This window comes from Bufo bufo, chromosome 11 (assembly GCF_905171765.1).
Source record: "Bufo bufo chromosome 11, aBufBuf1.1, whole genome shotgun sequence".
Taxonomy (NCBI): Eukaryota; Metazoa; Chordata; class Amphibia; order Anura; family Bufonidae; genus Bufo; species Bufo bufo.
Genome location: NC_053399.1, coordinates 41,633,128 through 41,654,677, shown reverse-complemented (window position 1 = coordinate 41,654,677; position 21,550 = coordinate 41,633,128). Strand labels below are relative to the sequence as shown.

The window sequence follows — 21,550 nt, the reverse complement described above, 5'->3', positions numbered from 1 at the left end:
TTACCGCTTCATCTTCATTTGGACAGCTGATTTTCACTTGTTCGTAGTTGGGGCGGAACTGACTTGCCACTGGCGGTTGCGGAGTGGCTGACTTCCAGGTACCCCCTGGGTTGGCCGCCCTGCAGCTCGCCACTGGGGGTTGGGGTCGCCTGCAATCTATTGTACACTGTTATACATGGTAACAGTCGATTGTACAGGAATTTACGTTTTGTTATTGATGTTATTGTAGCACTTATGCACTTTATCCCTCATGATTTGAGGGTTTGATTAAAGTCAATATTAGGCACTTGTTTATGAATCAAAGTATGCCTCTTCCCTGTATGTATATGATGAGAGGATGGTTCATCTTTTTCCTGTAACTTAGCCAAGGATAAATTTAATATATCCCCAGGATTTAGGTAATGATGTGAATATATATTTTTTCTATATGATTTAATGACCCTATACCTGAGGATGGAGGCAGTATGGGATTTTTAGGACGGTCGCGGGATCACGGCGTCATGATCAACTGACAGTTGGTACACACAGGGTCCGTGAGAGTGCGTATGAGCGCTCAGGACCTTTGGATAGTGTAGCTTGGGCTGAAGGACCTGGGAGGCTGTCATGTGCTCATGACGTCAGGACCAGGTGACTGTTCAGCGATCATGTGGTTGGGGGATGACGCGGCCGGCGTATGCGCTGTATGGTTGCTACCCGGAAGTGCTCCAATTAGGTCGCGAATCAGGCGACTAGGAAGCGCTGAAGGAGGCATCCATGCAACATGGACGGTACCGCGCCAGAACACCCCCGATACAGATGATCGTGGTTAGTGGTAATTGATCCCTTCTCTTTAGTCTATATATGCCCATTTTTGGCTAAGGCCTCTTTCACACTTGCGTTGTTGGGATCCGGCGTGCACTTCCGTTGCCGGAGGTGCCCGCCGGATGCGGAAAAACGCAAGTGTACTGAAAGCATTTGAAGAGGGAGCCGTCTTCAAAATGCTTTCAGTGTTACTATGGCACCCAGGACGCTATTAAAGTCCTGGTTGCCATAGTAGGAGCGGGGAGCGGGGGAGCAGTATACTTACAGTCCATGCGGCTCCCGGGGCTCTCCAGAATGACGTCAGAGCGCCCCATGCGCATGGATGACGTGATCCATGTGATCACGTGATCCATGCGCTTGGGGCGCCCTGACGTCACTCTGGAGCGCCCGGGGAGCCGCACGGACGGTAAGTATGCTGCTCCCCCGCTCCCCGCTACACTTTACCATGGCAAACAGGACTTTAACGTCCCGGCAGCCATGGTAACCTCTCTGAAAAAGCTAAATGTCGGCTCCGGCAATGCGCCGAAACGACGTTTAGCTTAAGGCCGGATCCGGATCAATGCCTTTCAATGGGCATTAATTCCGGATCCGGCCTTGCGGCAAGTCTTCAGGATTTTTGGCCGGAGCAAAAAGCGCAGCATGCTGCGGTATTTTCTCCGGTCAAAAAACGTTCCGTTCCGAAACTGAAGACATCCTGATGCATCCTGAACGGATTTCTCTCCATTCAGAATGCATTAGGATAAAACTGATCAGGATTCTTCCGGCATAGAGCCCCGACGACGGAACTCTATGCCGGAAGAAAAGAACGCAGGTGTGAAAGAGCCCTTAGTTTGTATGTACCTCCTGACGAAGCCTGCGTGGCGAAACACGTGTCGAGGTTGAGGCGTTTGGGGATTTGTGTCACCAGTAAACAGCAGCAATATGGGTATGTAACATGATACTCTGTGTAGGGTTGGACGGGCGGTATTAGTTATTGTGTATATTAGTCATCATTTATGTTAGCATTGCACCGTTGTCCTATTATCCTACAGAGTCCATATGTGAGATGCTTAGACCAATAGGATGTGAGTTGTTACCAACTGGGGAATAGCATCCTGCACCCACAACCCCTCCTGTGTCTTTAGCTCCTGCAATATTGTTGTGTGATCTGCTGTTCATGGTTATACTCACCCCCAAGTGTGATCCTCCACATTGTTGAGCCCCATAGAGGCTCAGTCTTCATGTCCTGTCCCTTTTTGACTCTACTTGTACGGATTATGTTATTGATTTGAATAAAAATGAGATTTTTTTATCGCTATACCTCCTTGCTCTTTTCTTTGGTATAGCTTGTAGTTTGTTGAGGAGTTTGGTATTGCAATTTGGGTTGTTGTAGGTTATAATTGTATGTATTTTGCAGTCCGCAAAAATAGATCCGCAAAAAATACGAAACGGAACAGCTGGCCCCTAGTAGCATAGTCCTATCCTTGTCCATAATGCAGTCAATAATAGGACATGTTCTATTTTTTTGCAGAACGGACATACGGAAACGGAATGCACACGAAGTAACTTCCGTTTTTTTGCTGACCCACTGAAATGAATGGTTACGCATACGGGCCGCAAAAAAAATGGAACAGGCAAGAAAAGAAAATACGTCTGTGTGCATGAGCCCTTAGGGTACAGCCCGACAGCGCAGCCCCATTCACAGCTGCCAATGACCACACAATTTTGCGGTAAAATTGCGCAGCCATTTGTGGGCATGGCTTAGCCACAGGCGGGCAGCTGCACTGTGGGATTATACCATTAGGGTATGACCACACTGCGCGGTTGGGTTTCACTTGCAATGTGTCTGCACTGCATTAAACTAATGAGACCAGACTGTTTAGCTGGTTTGTATTGTTAATGGCCGCGGGGCACCTTCCGTATGACCATTAACAATACAGACCCAATGAACTCATTAGTCAAATTACAGCACGCTGCAGCACATATATCCGCCCGGTACCCGATCGGCAAAACGAGACATAAACTGAGCGAAAAAAAATCTGCAGCGAATACGCCCGGTGCGGACGTTATAAAAGAGCTGGAAGTAACCCACGTACACAGTAACGACCGTATGAACGGGTCCGCATCTGTTTCTCAATTTTGTGGAACGGGTGCGGAACCATTCATTTCAATGGGGCCGCAAAAGATGTGGACAGCACGCAGTGTGCTGTCCGCATCCGTAGTTCCGTTACGCAGCCCCGCAAAAAAGAAAGAGCACGTCTTATTCTTGCTCGCAATCGCACACAAGAATAGGCATTTCTATCATAGTGCCGGCTATGTGTGGAATTAGATTTGCACAAAATAATTAGGGGTTAAACTAATTTCCTGAATTGGCATTTAGGAGCTGTACCTGTTTATTTCAATAAGTAAACAGGACAAACTGTTTCTGGACACGTCTGACTGCAGATTACCACCCGGCCTGGCAAAGGATCAGGTATGCCGAAATCTGAGGTCACGACCACACAGCGCGGTCGTGTCATGGCCGTTACTGAAGGTGCAGCGCGACCATTAACAATACAATGCAGTCCTCATTAGAGCCCGTTGTGTGCTGCCTATCAGCCACGCGGTAATGGAAAGCAGCACGGCCACGTCACAACCATGTGGTCGTACCCTATCATGCCCAGTCTTCCTTTTCCCCAAAAATATGCCATCAGGGGGACTTGTGAATCCCCCCAAACACATTTATTTTTACTGATTCATATAGAAACGTGTTTGTGTGATGGGGCATGCTACAATAGGCTTTCTTCATTTCCTAGATTGCATGTAAGGGTACGGCTACACGGTGACGGCTGTCGCGGTCAGTGTCACATAGTAGTGGCGATCCTATAGAAATTAATGGGATTGCATCACGTGATTCACGCTGCCATCCCATACATATCTATAGGATTGCCGCTAGTCTGCAATACTGACCGCAACAGCTGTCGCGTGACCAGTGTCACCGTGTAGCTGTACCCTAAGGGCTTATATGTGTATATATGAGAAATCTGGTGTCCAGGTAGCAGTATAGTGGAATACACAGTCCATAGTATGGAGCAGCAGAGATTTCTTTGTACTGCCATATGAGGTTCGATTGGGTGTCGTCTCCCCTAGAAACAATGCCCTGGAAAAATACATTTTTTTTTAGGTCCACACAAAGGTGGTTTGTTTGTTTTTACAATTTTTTATTATTATGTTTTTGTTTTGTTTTGTTTTTTTCATGCATGCTCCAGTCCAATAAAGAAGCCTAGGGAAAAATGCATTAAAAAAACAATCACAAGTATCAAATATAAAAAAGAAAAGAAAACAAGGCATGGCAGTGTGTTTTATATTTCCCTATTGATCTACAGATAACATCTGGAAAAAAACAACACAAAATTGCTGCACAAGTGAAACTGGTTTAACTGGTTCTGTAGCAAGCTTTTGGACGGCTTCTACCTGCTGGCTGCTGTGCCCCACCAATGACATTCTTTGACAACGGGTAATGTTTGTATACAGCCAGGATGTCACATAACACAACAGGTCTGTCCGGGTTATGTACATAGGACTCTCCAGCAGACAAGAGAGGTTTACCCCCGCAGCTGGTGACACCTTTGCTCGTGCAACTCTTGTATGTAAATGATTATTGGGGTCATAGATCAAAAGTGAGCGAAAGGTGTTAAACCTAAGGGTGCGTTTACACCAACAGACAATTTCTGTCCAATCAGACCAATAGTTGTGTGTATAACAGAAGGTCTGTGTGTGTAACCAATGATTGGTCAGAAAATCTGTCAGATAAGGCCTCCTGCACACGACCGTATGGCTTTTGCGGTCCGTTTTTCACGGATCCGTTGTTCCATTTTTTGTTTCCGTTGTGTTTCCGTTTCTGTTCCGTTTTTCCGTATGGCATATACAATATACAGTAATTACATAGATAAAATTGGGCTGGGCATAACATTTTCAATAGAGGGGTCCGCAAAAAACGGAATGGAAGCGGAAGACATACAGATGCATTTCCGTATGTGTTCCGTTTTTTTGCGGACCCATTGACTTGAATGGAGCCACGGAACGTGATTTACGGGCAATAATAGGACATGTTCTATCTTTAAACGGAACAGACAAACGGAAATACGGAAACGGAATGCATACGGAGTACATTCAGTTTTTTTTGCGGAACCATTGAACTGAATGGTTCCGTATACGGACCGTATACGGAACGCAAAAAACGGCCAGTTTAAACGGGGGGAAAAAACGGCCGTGTGCAGGAGGCCTAAGTGTGAATACGCCCTAAGGGCACACGACCGTAAGTATTTTGCAGTCTGCAAAATATGGATCTGCAAAAAAAGGATGACATCCGTGTGACATCCATATACAGTATCCGTTTTTTTTTTGCCGGTTCATTGTAACAATGCCTGTCCTTGTCCGCAAAATTGACAAGAATAGGACATGTTCTATTTTTTGGTCTTCTGTTTACATAACAGTGGAGACTCCCTAAACAGAAGACAGAGGAGCGTTGCTAAGGCTCAAAATGGGCCGATTTAGAGCTATTTTTCTAATAGAAATGTAGGATTTCAGTGATGAAAGTATATTACAAAAATGGTCAGTATCACTGCCCATATATATTACAAAAAAACAAAAAAAGAATGACAGTTAGGCCTCTTTCACACGAACGATACGGATTAGGTCCGGATGCGTTCAGTGTAACTCGCACCATTAAGCAAGCAAGGTCAGTCAGTTTTGTCTGCGATTGCGTTCAGTTAATAATTTTTTTCCGCGTTGGTGCAATGCATTTTGATGCGTTTTTCACGTGTGTGATAAAAAACTGAAGGTTTACAAACAACATCTCCTAGCAACCATCGGTGAAAAACGCATCGCATCCGCACAGTGCTTTTCACTGAAGCTCCACTCCTATGGGGCCAGGGCTGCGTGAAAAAAATGGAGACTACAGAACAGGCTGCGTTTTTCACGCGACGCAGAACTGAGGCGTGAAAGAAAACGCTCATGTACACAGACCTATTGAAATGAATGGGTCAGGATTCGGTGCGGGTGCTACGCGTTCACGTCACGCATTGCACCCGCGCGGAAAACTCGCTCGTGTGAAAGGGGCCTTACACTTTAAATGCCATTTGGTGAAGTGAGACTGCATGGAATACAACCAAAAAGAGGGGAGAAATGAGATTGTATACGTTTATTCAGTGCAGCAGCCTCCAGACACAGCCCTGATACAGCACTCTTGCACTCTTCCACAGCGTTGAGAAGAATACAGTCATCTAGTACAAGTCTAACATCTGAACACTAGCTGCATTTTAGAAATAAAAATACATAGTTTAGCTCTTTCCTCATCTTCCTTTCAATGCCTGCGCAGTACAATACAGATATGCTGCAGCGTGATGCACTAGTCATAAAGTGTAGTGGGTTATTTTGAGAGGCATATAAGTTGCGGCATCACTGGTACTCAATGACACCGCACTGGTAGAATGATTTGTTTTTGCCTAATATTGGGTTGGCAGTCTGCTGTTTGAAGAGGCTGTGGCCTCGCAGCTTACCAAGCACAGCGCCGTCCATTAGATAGTGGCTGTGCTTGGTATTGCAGCTTAAGGCCATGTGACCAATGAACGGGACGCAGCACTCAGTGGAGCACCACAGCCTCTTCAAACAGCTGATTGGCAGGGGGCCCCCCGGGAGTTGGGTCCCCCACCAATCAGATACTAATGACCTATCGTGAGGACAAGTCATCAGTTTTAAACAGTCGGACATCCCCTTTAACTTAGGCTCTGTATGCACTGCATTCCCGGCTTCCAACGTATGCTTCTCACAGAGGCCTGTGATGAATGCTATATACTGGCATCCGTCCCTCGTAAGGTCCCATTATAAAAAAAAAATAAGTTTTTTTGCGGTGGCCCTTTGTATAGGAATGTGAAGTCTGCTGCGCTTTGCCAACGTATACCGGCCTGATGGAGGACAAAAGGACACTCTTTTGGACTCCATCAGGGGAAATGGGGCATTTGGATATGTTTTACTTAAAAAGCCGGTATGTTTTTCTGACGTATACGTCACATTATATGGCGCTAGGAACTAATACAGCAAATATCTCAGATCCCTTTTACAATTCAGACAGCGCAGAATGTGACTGTACTGCAGATGCTAAGGGAATAAACCATCTATCTGGGCACAATTCTCCCTCATCTTAAGGATAGCCTGATATTGGCGTACATTAGAGAACTGTACTAATTAATGAGCACTGTCGTATGGGTGGGGTTTTTTTTTTTTTTTTTTGCAGTTCACTCCTACGTCAATTTCAGAAACATGTGGCTGGGCTATTAAGGGGTGGCATTATTTGGCAAGCTTCAGGAGTCTCTGGATATCAGGTTCTATGTTGATCGTTGGAAAACTTTTACTGTAGCGCTTGAAAGGTTCTCCTTCAGGGCCAACGAGAAACTTTTCAAAGTTCCAGGACAGGTCAGATCGGTGTACGGGACTCCATACTATATATCTGGGGTCAGTGATCAGGCCCGCCGGGTCGTCATCTGGAGAAGGGAGCTTGTCCTTCAAGTAAGCAAAGACTGGATGAGGGCCTTTTCCATTCACCTCACATTTTTGGAACAAGGTGAAACCAGGTTCGAAGCCATTTCCCGGTCTGACATACTTCAGGGAATTAAGAATCTCTTCATTCTTACAGTTTTCCTAAATTCCAAAAAAAAAGAAAAAAAAGAATATAAAACAACACATAAGAAAACATGAAAAATATACAAAGCACAATTATCTGGGACAATGTTTGGCCTCTGTACATCGCCGCAGGACATGTTGGTGATACATAAGCAGGAGACATAAATCCTCTGCAGATGACAGCTATACAGAATGGAAGAGTCGGGGATAAACATGTGTTATAAGAGCTTGTGTTTAGCATTGACACGCGGCTATATGAGATGCTTATATAACCTTTGTAGCATCCAGTAGTGTCAGCATACGCCAGTCCATAAACTCTAAGGACACCTTTGGAATATACAGTGGTGTGAAGTAGCTTAAAGGCAATGTGTCTTTAGAAGATTACCTAAATCACGTTGTTATTTTTAATTTTCCATGTCAATATCTATATTTAAACAAAAAACATAAAATCCTGTTTATCTGTACAGATCATATTACTGCAGTTATCTTCCTATCTATCATTTTAATCCTGCATGTAATGATATCACCTTTATGCATAGATAAGACAGAATCCACCTTTTAGGCCTAGTTCACACGAACGTGTGTGACCCGTGGCCGTATTGCGGGCCGCAATACGCGGCCACAGTTCCGTGTGCATTCCGCATCACGGATGCGGACCCATTCACTTCAATGGGTCCGCAAATCCGGAATAGCGGAACGGGACCCCTCGGAAAGCACTACGGAGTGCTTCCGTGGGGTTGCGTCCCGTACTTCCGTTCCGCAAAAAGATAGCACATGTCCTATCTTTTTGCGGAACGGGCGGATCGCGGACCCATTAAAGTGAATGGATCCGCGATCCGATGCGGCTGACCTACGGCCGGCGATCGTGCATTGCGGCCCGTAATACGGCCACGGATCACACACGTTCGTGTGAACTAGGCCTTACAATAGGTGATTGTCACAGCTTATCTACTCCCTCCCTGTACAATGACTTCTGCACAGGTCACAGAGCATGCCCAGAAAACTGTCCCATAGAAGACAATGAGGTCCCCTCCTGACACTATGGACCATGTGGCTGCCCTAAAGCAATTTTCTTAACGCTTTCTAAATGCTGTTGAGAACAGCTCAGGTAAGATGGCCGCCCCCATAATCATGTTCAGAAAGTAGAATGAATAAATCTGCAATCAGAAAATAAGAAGAGATTAGAAATAAAGATGTGTCGCTATCTGGATTTAACTGCCATAAAAAAAAATCTGCATGATCAACCCTATTCAACGAGGCATAATGCCTGTTAGGGTTGATCATGCTGAGTTAAACGATCCTTCTGTAGTTGAAATTGGGGCATGTGCAGTTTGGTTTTCAGCATCGTGGAAAACCGATTGAAATGTACTGCGCATGTTCTGGCCCATGTGCAGGATTACAGGGCCAGGAGGGAACACAGTGAGGATACCTGGCCCTGTCACTCAAGGGTAGGAAGGAAGGTAGGGGTGAAGCGGTGCTCCAAGGGCCTAAGGCTGGGTTGGCATCACCGCTATATTTTTCCATTAGAGGAAGAGCCCGAACGGAGCTGAACAAATATTGACTTCCATTAAGGGCTCATTCACACAACCATTGTTGTTTTGCGGTCCGTTTTTCACGGATCCGTTGTTCAGTATCTGAGGTTTTTTTCCCTCTGATTTAAGTCCTCTTCCGTTCCGTTATTGCACAAAACATATCCGCATGGTTTCCGTATTTGATCTGTTTTTTTGCGGATCGGAAACGGAAACGGAAACAGTAACTTATTAATCACCAAACACATGAGCAATATGGGCTGGGCATAGCATTTCTACAGTATGGATCTGCAAAATACGGATGAAATACGGATGACATACGTATGTGTTCCGTATTTTTTGCGGACCCATTGAATGAGGCTTCGGACCGTGATTTGCGAACAATAATAGGACCTGCACTACTTTTTTGCGGAACAGCCATGTGGGCAAACGGAAACTGAATGCACACGGAGTAACTTCCGTATTTTCTACAGCCCCATTGAAGTGAATGGTTCCGCATACGGAAGCAGAAAGAAAATACGTTTGTGTACATGAGCCCTAAGACTACTTTCACATTAGCGTTTTTGCTGGATCCGACAGGGTTCAACAAAAACGCTTCCGTTACTGACAATACAACCGCCTGCATCTGTTCTGAACGGATCCGGTTGTATTATCTGTAACATAGCCAAGACGGATCCGTCATGAACTCCACTGAAAGTCAATGGGGGACCCGATCAGTTTTCTTTTGTATTAGATTGTGTCAGAAAGCGGATCCGTCCCCATTGACTTGCATTGTGGGTCATGATGGATCCGTCTTGCTCCACATCCCAGGATGGAAAGCAAACTGCAGCGTGCTGGGGTTTACTCTCTGGTATGAGAACAGAATGGAATGCATTTTGGAGCGCTCCGTTCTGTTCAGTTATGTTTTGTCTCTATTGACAATGAATGGGGACAAAACGGAAGCGTTTTTTCCGGTATTGAGACCCTATGAATGATCTCAATACCGGAAAATATTAACGCTAGTGTGAAAGTAACCTAAGTCCGTACAGAATCCTTTATTTTTTACTGGATGAATAAGTCCCCCAGCAGAACCAGATACCACAGTGCAGCACAAAGTACCGCTCCAGCAGAACCAGATACCACAGTGCAGCACAAAGTACCGCTCCAGCAGAATCAGATACCACAGTGCAGCACAAAGTACCGCTCCAGCAGAACCAGATACCACAGTGCAGCACAAAGTACCGCCCCAGCAGAACCAGTACTGCTCCAGCAGAACAAGATACCACAGTGCAGCACAAAGTACCGCTCCAGCAGAACCAGATACCGCAGTGCAGCACAAAGTACCGCTCCAGCAGAACCAGATACCGCAGTGCAGCACAAAGTACTGCTCCAGCAGAGCCAGATACCACAGTGCAGCACAGAGTACTGCTCCAGCAGAACTAGATACCACAGTGCAGCACAAAGTACCGCTCCAACAGAACTAGATACCACAGTGCAGCACAAAGTACTGCTCCAGCAGAACCAGATACCACAGTGCAGCACAGAGTACCGCTCCAGCAGAACCAGATACCACAGTGCAGCACAAAGTACTGCTCCAGCAGAACTAGATACCGCAGTGCAGCACAAAGTACCGCTCCAGCAGAACCAGATACCACAGTGCAGCCCAAAGTACTGCTCCAGCAGAACTAGATACCGCAGTGCAGCACAAAGTACCGCTCCAGCAGAACCAGATACCGCAGTGCAGCACAAAGTACCGCTCCAGCAGAACCAGATACCGCAGTGCAGCACAAAGTACTGCTCCAGCAGAGCCAGATACCACAGTGCAGCACAGAGTACTGCTCCAGCAGAACTAGATACCACAGTGCAGCACAAAGTACCGCTCCAACAGAACCAGATACCACAGTGCAGCACAAAGTACCGCTCCAGCAGAACCAGATACCACAGTGCAGCACAAAGTACTGCTCCAGCAGAACCAGATACCACAGTGCAGCACAAAGTACTGCTCCAGCAGAACCAGTACTGCTCCAGCAGAACAAGATACCGCAGTGCAGCACAAAGTACCGCTCCAGCAGAACCAGATACCGCAGTGCAGCACAAAGTACCGCTCCAGCAGAACCAGATACCGCAGTGCAGCACAAAGTACTGCTCCAGCAGAGCCAGATACCACAGTGCAGCACAGAGTACTGCTCCAGCAGAACTAGATACCACAGTGCAGCACAAAGTACTGCTCCAACAGAACTAGATACCACAGTGCAGCACAAAGTACTGCTCCAGCAGAACCAGATACCACAGTGCAGCACAGAGTACCGCTCCAGCAGAACCAGATACCACAGTGCAGCACAAAGTACTGCTCCAGCAGAACTAGATACCGCAGTGCAGCACAGAGTACCGCTCCAGCAGAACCAGATACCACAGTGCAGCACAAAGTACTGCTCCAGCAGAACTAGATACTACAGTGCAGCACAAAGTACTGCTCCAGCAGAACCAGATACCACAGTGCAGCCCAAAGTACTGCTCCAGCAGAACTAGATACCGCAGTGCAGCACAAAGTACCGCTCCAGCAGAACCAGATACCGCAGTGCAGCACAAAGTACCGCTCCAGCAGAACCAGATAGCACAGTGCAGCACAAAGTACCGCTCCAGCAGAACCAGATACCGCAGTGCAGCACAAAGTACTGCTCCAGCAGAGCCAGATACCACAGTGCAGCACAGAGTACTGCTCCAGCAGAACTAGATACCACAGTGCAGCACAAAGTACCGCTCCAACAGAACCAGATACCACAGTGCAGCACAGAGTACCGCTCCAGCAGAGCCAAATACACAAGTGCAGCACAATATAGAGCATTCAACTTTATCACTGTCCTGAGGATGGCAATACAGTTGAACACAGGTGGGCACTTTCTTCTGCCAGCCAGATGCTCCTACATTAATAAATGCTGACAGCACCAGCTATGTACCCAACCGGCAGCCATGAGGAGGGCTTGGGCATTGGCTCGCTGGGAAATTTCCCTGAAGGATCTATTGCCAGTCAACCCATTCACTTATGCCAGACCCCAATGATATGACGCTGATGACCAATCCGGAGGATATTTTAAAAGCTAGAATACCCCTTTAAGCACCGTTTACATAGGGTGTTGATCATACAAAGTCTTGCTCCCACTCCTCTGATCAGTAGGCAATTCACATTCTTTAAGTAAATATCTTCTTCTTTTTTTTGTCAGCAACACCCCTCCCCCGACCTCATGTAAGAACAAAGCAACAAGCCTTGTCCTGCCATTATCAGCTGCTATCCTTTCTCAACAGAATATTTTTTCTCCTTTGAACCCCATTTAATATACAGACATGTCAGAAGACAGAAAACTTACTTGTTTATGCATCCAGAGGCCAATGAGTGTGAAATAAACAGCATGATACATTGTAGCAAGACATGATTACTGTATTCTGCTAATGGATTCCGCCGGCAGAGGATTGCCTAGACTGGATGCAATTGTAGCAAACTCTCATATGTAAGAAGTGTAAGGCTACTTTTACACTGGCGTTTCTGGGTCCGCCTGTTAGATCCGTTTCAAGGCTCTCACCAGCGGCCCAAAACTGATCAGTTTAGCCCCAATGCATTCTGATGGATAAGGATCCGCTCAGAACGCATCAATTTGGCTGCGTTTGGTCTCCGTTGCGTTTTTTAGACAGTCATTAAAACGCAGCTTGCAGTGTTTTGGTGACCGTCTCACTATGCGGAGCCAAACGGATCCGTCAATGGGGACGGATACGTTTTTCACTGACACAATATGGTGCAATTGAAAACGGATCCGTCCCCCATTGACTTTCAATGTAGGTCATTTGACTTAGACTTTTTTTTGAATGAATAATGCAAACAGATCTGTTATTAACGGATACAAGCGTTTGCATTGTTGGTGCGGATCCGTCTGTGCAGATACCAGACGGATCCGCACCAAACGCGCGTGTGAAAGTAGCCTTAGATCTACGCTACACAAAAAAATTAAAAAATGACTGCTGCATGTATGTTGTCCGGCAGAATCTTGGAAATCGTAACGGAAATGAGATGGACCCTGTTAGGCCTCTTTCACCAAGTGATACGTATTGTGTCAGGATCCATTCAGGAAAAAAATGATGTTTTGCATGCAACTTCAATCACTTATGTCTGCGATTGCTTTCAAAGTGTGCATTTTTTTACGCCCAGAATATTTCCGGACTGCATGTGCTTTTCACAAGAGTGAAAAAAACAAAAGAATAAGGCTGAGTTCACACAGGCGTTGCGGGAAAAGGTGCGGGTGCGTTGCGGGAACATGCGCGATTTTTTCCGCGCAAGTGCAAAACAACTTCACAGAAGTTTGGGCTTGGGATCGGTGTTCTGTAGATTGTATTATTTTCCCTTATAACTTGGTTATAAGGGAAAATAATAGCATTCTGAATACAGAATGCAAAGTAAAACAGCGCTGGAGGGGTTAAAAAAATAATAATAATAACTTAACTCACCTTAATCCACTTTCTCGCGCAGCCGGCATCTCTTCTGTCTTCTTCTTAGCTTTGTGCAGGAAAAGGACCTGTGGTGACGTCACTCCGGTCATCATCACATGGTCCGTCACATGATCTTTTACCATGGTATGGATCATGTGATGACCGGAGTGACGTCACCACAGGTCCTTTTTCTGCACACAGCTAAGATGAAGACAGAAGAGATGCCGGCTGCGCGAACAAGTGGATTAAGGTGAGTTTAATTATTTTTTATTATTTTTTAACCCCTCCAGTTCTATTGTACTATGCATTCTGTATTCAGAATGCTATTATTTTCCCTTATAACCATGTTATAAGGGAAAATAATAATGATCGGGTCCCCATCCCAATTGTCTCCTAGCAACCGTGCGTGAAAATCGCACCGCATCCGCACTTGCTTGTGGATGCTTGCGATTTTCACGCAACCCCATTCACTTCTATGGGGCCTGCGTTGCGTGGAAAACGCAGAATATAGAGCATGCTGCGATTTTCACGCAACGCATAAATGATGCTGGAAAATCACCGCTCATGTGCACAGCCCCATAGAAATGAATGGGTCCAGATTCAGTGCGGGTGCAATGCGTTCAACTCACGCATCGCGTCCGCGCGGAATACTCACCCGTGTGAACTGAGCCTAACACTCATCATCTCCTAGCAGCCATGGGTGAAAAACACTGTACATCCAGATGCCTTGCGTTTTTCATACAAGCCCCATTCACTTCTATGGAACCAGGGCTGTGTGTAAAACATGCTGCGATTTTTCCTGAATGCAGAGACGATGTACGACGTTCCTGTGCACAGACCTATTGAAATGAATGGACCAGGATTTAGTCCGGATGCTTTGCGTCCACTACACGTATCGCATCCAGGTGGAAAACTTGCTCGTGTTAAATAGCCCTTGTAGTCAACGGGATCTGTCAGGCGTCATTGGTGTCTAGCATATGCCGGATCCGCTGCTTTCAGTGTTGGATTGGGGTGCCCAATCCATATGTGAATATGCCCTAAACTGGGTCGTTTTTGCAATAACTTTGGGGTTGGGGGAACAGGGGCCCACCGGGGATTCACCTGTTCCTCTGTGGGCCAGTCCGAGCATGGGTGCTTCTGTTTTTTTGTATTTTTTTTTCTGTTCCAATACAGCACCAGCGGTGTGACGTTAGCCTCACCGAAGCCATCGAGCCATCATTCAAGTCCTCCTCAGGTCCTACACAGGTTTCCATGGTAACAGTGTCCCCAAGTAGGAGTGCTGTGCGTGTGCGGCTATACAGCGCCCGCTGAATGATGCAACAGCATGAAACACATTTTACAGAGTCGCTTACCTGGTAACCAAATTGATTGCATGGAAATCCCAGCACTACCAGCCGACGCGGGTACTTGCATTGCAGCTGGTTGAGCTGCGTGTAGTCCCTGATGGTGGTATCTCACAGGGAAGCAACATTTTCTATTAAAACCACCCTTCCCCGAAAAACGTTGAAGTCCACCTTTTCCCCCTCAAGGTTCGTAGCATGCAGGTCATAGAAGGATTTAGCTATGTAAGCCATGGCTTCTACATTAAGACTAGCCACGACTGTCCGGGGCCTTTTATCGGAAGATCATGTGACCAGTCGCCGGCGATGTGTATCTGTAAGGTGTACGTTACAGAAAGCAGATATGTCGGTGTTACTGATACCACCAGCTTGTCTGACAAACGAAGCCATTGTAGCTCTGCCCTTCATAAAAGATGCAAAGGCTTGGTTAGTGGTTTTGTGTTCACTTGGAAGGTAGTGGCCGGTTAGTCCATGGAATTACAGTGTAGTATCTGCGGAAAAATAGAATCAATATGCATATCATTTTTAAACCCAGGCCAGTTAGTCTAAAATAATAATAAAAACTATAATAGCCAGCATACCATATGTGACTAAGAGACGTCGAACATATAGCGCATGCACCGACTACAAGCCGGTCGTCGACTCGATGCACCGACGCTCGCTCTACCTATCTACAACCCTTCATAGAGAAGGCAGAGATCCACTGCAAGACGGGCATCATTTTGAATTTTGAGTTATCAACCACGTAGGACGCCAGGGATAGCGGGACCCACGATCCAGCCGCACTGCCGATAGGAGAGGGGCCGTTATAGAAGACGGTGATCACAAACATATCGTGTATGATTTACAACGTTACAATCTGATACATTATCAAGGGAAATATCACAGTTATAAGATAGTCTAAGATCAAACAGCGCACTAAGCAACAGCTTGCCTACAAATGAGTGATCTGAATTACGGATCATTCATAGGATAAGGCCTCCTGCACACGGCCGTTTTTTTTTTTCAGTTTACTGGCCGTTTTTTGCGTTCCGTATACGGTCCATATACGGAACCATTCATTTCAATGGTTCCACAAAAAAACAACGAAATGTACTCCGTATGCATTCTGTTTCCGTATTTCAGTTTTTCCGTTCCGTTTTAGCATAGAACATGTCCTATTATTGCCCGCAAATCACGTTCCATGGCTCCATTCAAGTCAATGGGTCCGCAAAAAAAACGGAACACATACGGAAATGCATCCGTATGTCTTCCGTTTCCGTTCCGTTTTTTGCTGAACCATCTATTGAAAATGTTATGCCCAGACCAATTTTATCTATGTAATTACTGTATACTGTATATGCCATACGGAAAAACGGAACGGAAAAACGGAACAGAAACAGAAACACAATGGAAACAAAAAACTGAACAACGGATCTGTGAAAAACGGACCGCAAAACACTGAAAAAGCCATACGGTCGTGTGCAATAGGCCTAAAAGATACGAGTGCACTGAATAATTCTATTATTTTATCATTACATCCTTGGAATAGAATCCTATTTCCATAACTTTTTGGAAGGAGACTACCTATGTATACAAGTCCACATCATTATTTTATGATCAACTATTTTGCAACATTGTGTCCGAAAGGAAAGTAACATTGTATTCCATAACCTTCTGGCACGCGATTTCTCTAACCCTGCTTTCACACCTGAGCGTTCTGAAAGGAGCGCTCTGTATGCGCGATTGTACGGGCGTTCACAATCGCGCATACAGAGACAGGCGAACACACATTGTCGCGCGTTCCCGAAAGTCTATGTACGGGAACGTGCGACAAACGCTCAAAAAAAAGCTCAAGTACTTGTTTGAGCGTCGGGCGTTTTACAGCGCGATCGTACGCGCTGTAAAACGCCCAGGTGAGAACCATTCCCATAGGGAAGCATTGGTTTCTCCTTGTTGAGCGTTTTACAGCGCGTAGGAACGCGCTGTAAAACGCTCAGGTGTGAACTTAGGGTAATATAAGTCTTCATCATCATCCTTATAATCAAATATTTGAACGGGACATTTGCATATATACTTTAATTAACATATAATGGTCACTTTTGGAACATACTACTAAAGAGTGAGTTTGCATTTTTTTTTTACTTTTTGGATTTATATCTTATATTTTTTTGGATCTATATATATATATTTTTAGACTTATACTGCTATTGCCATACTATACTAATTGCCATCATTTATTGCTGCCACTATAATCTACTGCTGCTAAGAATATCTATTGTCGCCAATATTGTCCATAGCTGTTATTAGGGTCCACAATCAGTTAATATTATTTTTCCCTGATTTTATAGGTGCGATTTTTAATCTTTATTTTTAATTCTGTATTTTATTTTTATTGTAACACAAGGTGTGAATAAATTTGTTTATAACTCCTCATTCTAGAGTAGTCCATGCGACACCAGATATCAGTGTGCCATCCATTATTTTAACTTTTATTAAAATAATAACTTTGCTGGAAAGAAATTGCTTGCACTCAGGGAGGCAACACCAATGAGGCAAGGTGAGGCGATCGCCTCAGGCAGCACCAGGTAGGAGCAAGAGAGCGTCAGCCGAAGGGCCATGGGCTGAAGGGAAGAGCTTAGGTTAAGAAATTGGCATTGGGGAGGGAGGGGCGACATTTCAGTTTTCGCCTCAGGCAGCAGAAAGGCTAGGTGCACCCCTTCTTGCACTGATATTTCCTCACAATGGAGATCCAAGGTTGCCATACACATGTAAATGGGTTGTTCTTCTTTTGGGAGGTCTTTTAGCAGACCCCTTCTTGTGACCAGACCTACAGAGGGAAGCATACTACTTTCTTGTTCCCCGCTGATAGGTCCCGGCTTCTTCGCTCCCAAATCACCGCTGTAGCGCTCACTGTCAACATCCAGTGTTATGCTGCTGCAGAAAATGACTGGACGCAGCTGTGACCTCCTTGTGTCAAGTGACCAATTGAAGCAGGACAACCTCATTAAACCCCTTTTATATGTTCATTCTCAAGCCTTGCCCAGTGTAAAGGTGCCATACAGTCAAAAAAGGCAAAACGCTCATTTTCGTTGATCACATTTTCTGTGTTGACATAAAAATTATCATTTGTCAGCAGCACACCTCCCTATGTTAGTCAATGTACATTTTACAGCAGTTGGTGTGGAACCACGGTGTCAAGCAACAGATTTGACTTTGGGCTAATCCTAAGGGGCGTTATCCTGGCAGTCTCCTGCTTTTTCACCCTTTAACCTGGATCTGGACTGCTCTGCAGGGGAACCACCAGGCCAATGCCTACTGGAATTTTCTCTGTATGATTGAAAGCTGACGTACCAGTGACACCCGAGGAAAAGAGCACCCATGGCTTAGGAAAATTGTAGTCAGAGATAGGCCGAGGTCAATACAGAAAAATGGTCTGAAGTCAAAGCAGGCTAATGAAGGGTCAATATAGAGGTCAGGCAAAAGAGAGTCACAATCCAGGAAATAGGCAGAAAGTCAGTACACGGGCAGACAACAGAAACAGGACACCTTAGCAAGATACTAGCACACTAGGAAACCTATTGCTCAGGCACCCTTCCATAAGGGAAGGTGCCTAAAGTACCCAAAGTTTGGCAGCCATGGCTGGTGAGAATTAGGTCAAGCAGATGTTGGCCTTTAAGAGCCAGCGCGTGCCTTCTAGGCAGTAGAGGAGGGACCTTGCCCACAAGTAGGCCAGAGCCTGCGTTGAGATACAGAGAAAACTCAGAAGCCGGACCTGCCGAAAATAGCAGTACAGTGAGAGGTGGGTCCGAGCGGCTGGAAATGGTGAGCAGAGCAGGAGCAGCTGTGAGCCACCTCTAAAATGTAGAGCTGTATGAGGAGATGACGTGTTCAGTGTGCATGCGCTGTTCCCCTTCTCGCCTTCTGCTGCTGCTGCTGCTTTGCCATAGACATTGCAGCAGCAGGAAGAGAGAAGAGAAACAGCGCATGGTCACTGCATGCGCCATCTCCTCGAACAGCTGATTGGCGGTGGCGCCAGGTGTCTGACCCCAGCTGATCTGATATTGATGACTTATCCTGAGGATAGGTAATCAATACTAAAAGCCCGGAGAATCCCTTTAAAGATCTCTCCCTGAAAGAAAGATCTCAGAAAGATTGATTGTCCTTCTCCCAGTGTCATTGAACATGTATGACCAGCTTGAATGGCTGAAACTGCCTAAAATGCGTCTGGCTGCATCAGTGAAACTATTGTTCACTAGTCTGCTGTTAAACCTGCCCTATCTTATGTGCATGGCAACCTAAGTACAAAAGAATTAATGAGAACTACCATATGCATACCTATATACTACATACAGTATATGTTTACATTGTACCATCCAACATACCCTGAAATTTGCTCGTATGTATCTGCTGGAGTTGGTGAAAGTTAGTAGGGGTTTCAGTAACTCCCACTAAAGTCAAGGGAAAAGGACCATCCTATATTGATGACCTATCCTCAGGTAAGTTGAAGTATTTAATTTCTATGTAGGTTTTATCAATCTCTGAAAGCCCATTGAATGAATTACTTAGTTATCACACAACTGTATACATTAATAGGCCACAGATTCCATCACTGGATGGCCCCCTGACGACGCGATGAGAGTGATGTGACTCCTTTGATCATGCCCCAGTCCATACTGAAGAGCACAGATTGTACCATAGTTTAAGACCTTCCTGTGTTAGAGATACGGCCGCACGGTCAGGTTTCCTTTTATGATTCAGGAGTGAATCATAAAAGGAAAGAAAGTATAAAGAACAGATACGACTTCTCTTTTTTGAATTCACTCCTGGTTTTGACTTCCAAAACTGCATGCAGAAACCTGACCTTGTGACCGCACCCTAATACCAAAACATATATCCATTCACTGCTCTGTGCTGACAACACGTGGCTGGCAATCATCCCTGTCACACTGAAATTAACGTTATAATGTTGAAAACCGAAGTTGTCAGACGTCAGACAAGCCCTATTGTCCTGTAAGTGTAGCAGTGAATGGCCCCCCATTGTCAGTGGATGTTAAGGAATTGTTTGCATCCCAGTGAATAGTCTCTACATACAAACAGCCACCCACAAGTCATAATAAGCAGATCTTAGACCAAATATTCACAACATATGAAGGCAACCTTAGACTAAGGCCTCATGCACACGACCGTTGTGTGCATCCGCGTCCGTGGTTCCGTTTTTTATCACGGACCCATTGACTTTTAATGGGTCCGTGGAAAAATCGGAAAATGCACCGTTTGGCAGCCGCATCCATGATCCGTGTTTCCTGGCCGTGAAAAAAATATGACCTGTCCTATTTTTTTCACGGTTAACGGTTCGCGGACCCATTCAAGTCAATGGGTCTGTGAAAAATCACGGATGCACACAAGATTGTCATCCGCGTCCGTGATCCGTGTCCGTTTTTTCCTATCATTTCAATGGCAAACTTGACTTAGATTTTTTTTTCATTTTTCATGTCCGTGGATCCTCCAAAAATCAAGGAAGACCCACGGAAGAAAAAACGGTCACGGATCACGGAAATCCGTTTTGCGGACCGCAAAAAAAAAACGGTCGTGTGCATGAGGCCTGAGGCCTCATGCACACGGACGTTGGTCGGCCGTGGCCGTATTGCGGCACGCAAACGGATGCGGGGCCATTTACTTGTGGGCCACAAAACGCAGATCCGCAAAAAATACAGATGACGTCCATTTTTTTGAGGACCCATTGTTACAATGCCTATTCCAGTGCTGCGGAACGGACATACGGATCTTCCCTTCACCTCTTTCTAAGGTCTCATGCGTATTTTTGGTCTGTATCCAATCTGCATTTTTTTGCAGATTGCACCCGGACCTATTCATTTCTATGTGTCCGCAAAAAGAACAGACAGCAAATTATAGAACCTTTCCTATTGCCCCTTTTTGTGGATACTTTTGGATACTTTTGCCCCTATAAGTAACCGTATTAGTTACTGTCTGTAATTCTCTCTAATGCGCATTGTTATTCTGTTACACGTGATACCTGAAAGTGATCCCCGCATTGTCAGCTCCAGAGTCACAGAGATTCCTATGCAAATAGACGTAGGTTTCGTTTTTTTACCTTAGTGAGAGCACTACTGTGTAAAACTAAGGCTATATTCACACCACAGTGATGGCTGTTTTCAGAGCCAATTAAAGTCTATGGGAATAGTCACATTAACTTTTTCTAGCGACCACTCAATAAAGGCCATAAAAAATAGGACATCTTTTTTGGCCGTTTTCATGGCAGATGTACCCCATTGAAATCAATGACCCAATCAAAATCATCCGTTTTTTTGTGGCCGTGGCCATTAAAGGGAGTCTGTCAGCACATTTACCCCTTTTAACAGTTCCCATAGAGCTGTAGCCGCAACACAGATGATTAAAACGGTACCTTTATATGCTTTTGTGGACTTGTAAAACTGCCACAAACGAACTTTGATCTATATGTAAATGAGGGCTCACAAGTGCCCAGGGGCGGCATCCACCGCGTTGGTGCCCAGGCATCTCTGCCTCTTCGGCTCTTATCCCCGCCCAGCCTCTTCCTCTGCCCGCCCATCTGTTTTCTCTCCCCCTCAGCGAGATCCTGCGCCTGCGCGCTGACTTCCTTGGCCGGGGCATGCGCACTGCGATGCCCATTGCTGGCACGGCATCGCAGTAGCTTATGCGCATGCGCTGGCTAGCGGCGCGAAAACTGAAGAAAGGAGGCGGTCCATTGGCGCAGGAGAAGAGGAGGAAAGCCGAGCGAGCAGCTGTCACTGCAGACACAGAGAG

At 45.7% G+C, this 21,550-nt stretch overlaps 1 protein-coding gene across 1 annotated transcript; it reads right to left on the bottom strand.

Moving 5' to 3' along the window:
- Nucleotides 1-7,107: 7,107 nt before the first annotated feature.
- Nucleotides 7,108-14,998, bottom strand: GPX2 (glutathione peroxidase 2). The gene is made up of 2 exons (XM_040412044.1): nucleotides 14,777-14,998; nucleotides 7,108-7,458 (listed from the first exon to the last, which is right to left on the bottom strand). Exons 1-2 carry the CDS (start codon nucleotides 14,996-14,998, stop codon nucleotides 7,108-7,110), a joined length of 573 nt encoding a protein of 190 aa, XP_040267978.1.
- Between the last annotated feature and the right edge of the window lie 6,552 nt (nucleotides 14,999-21,550).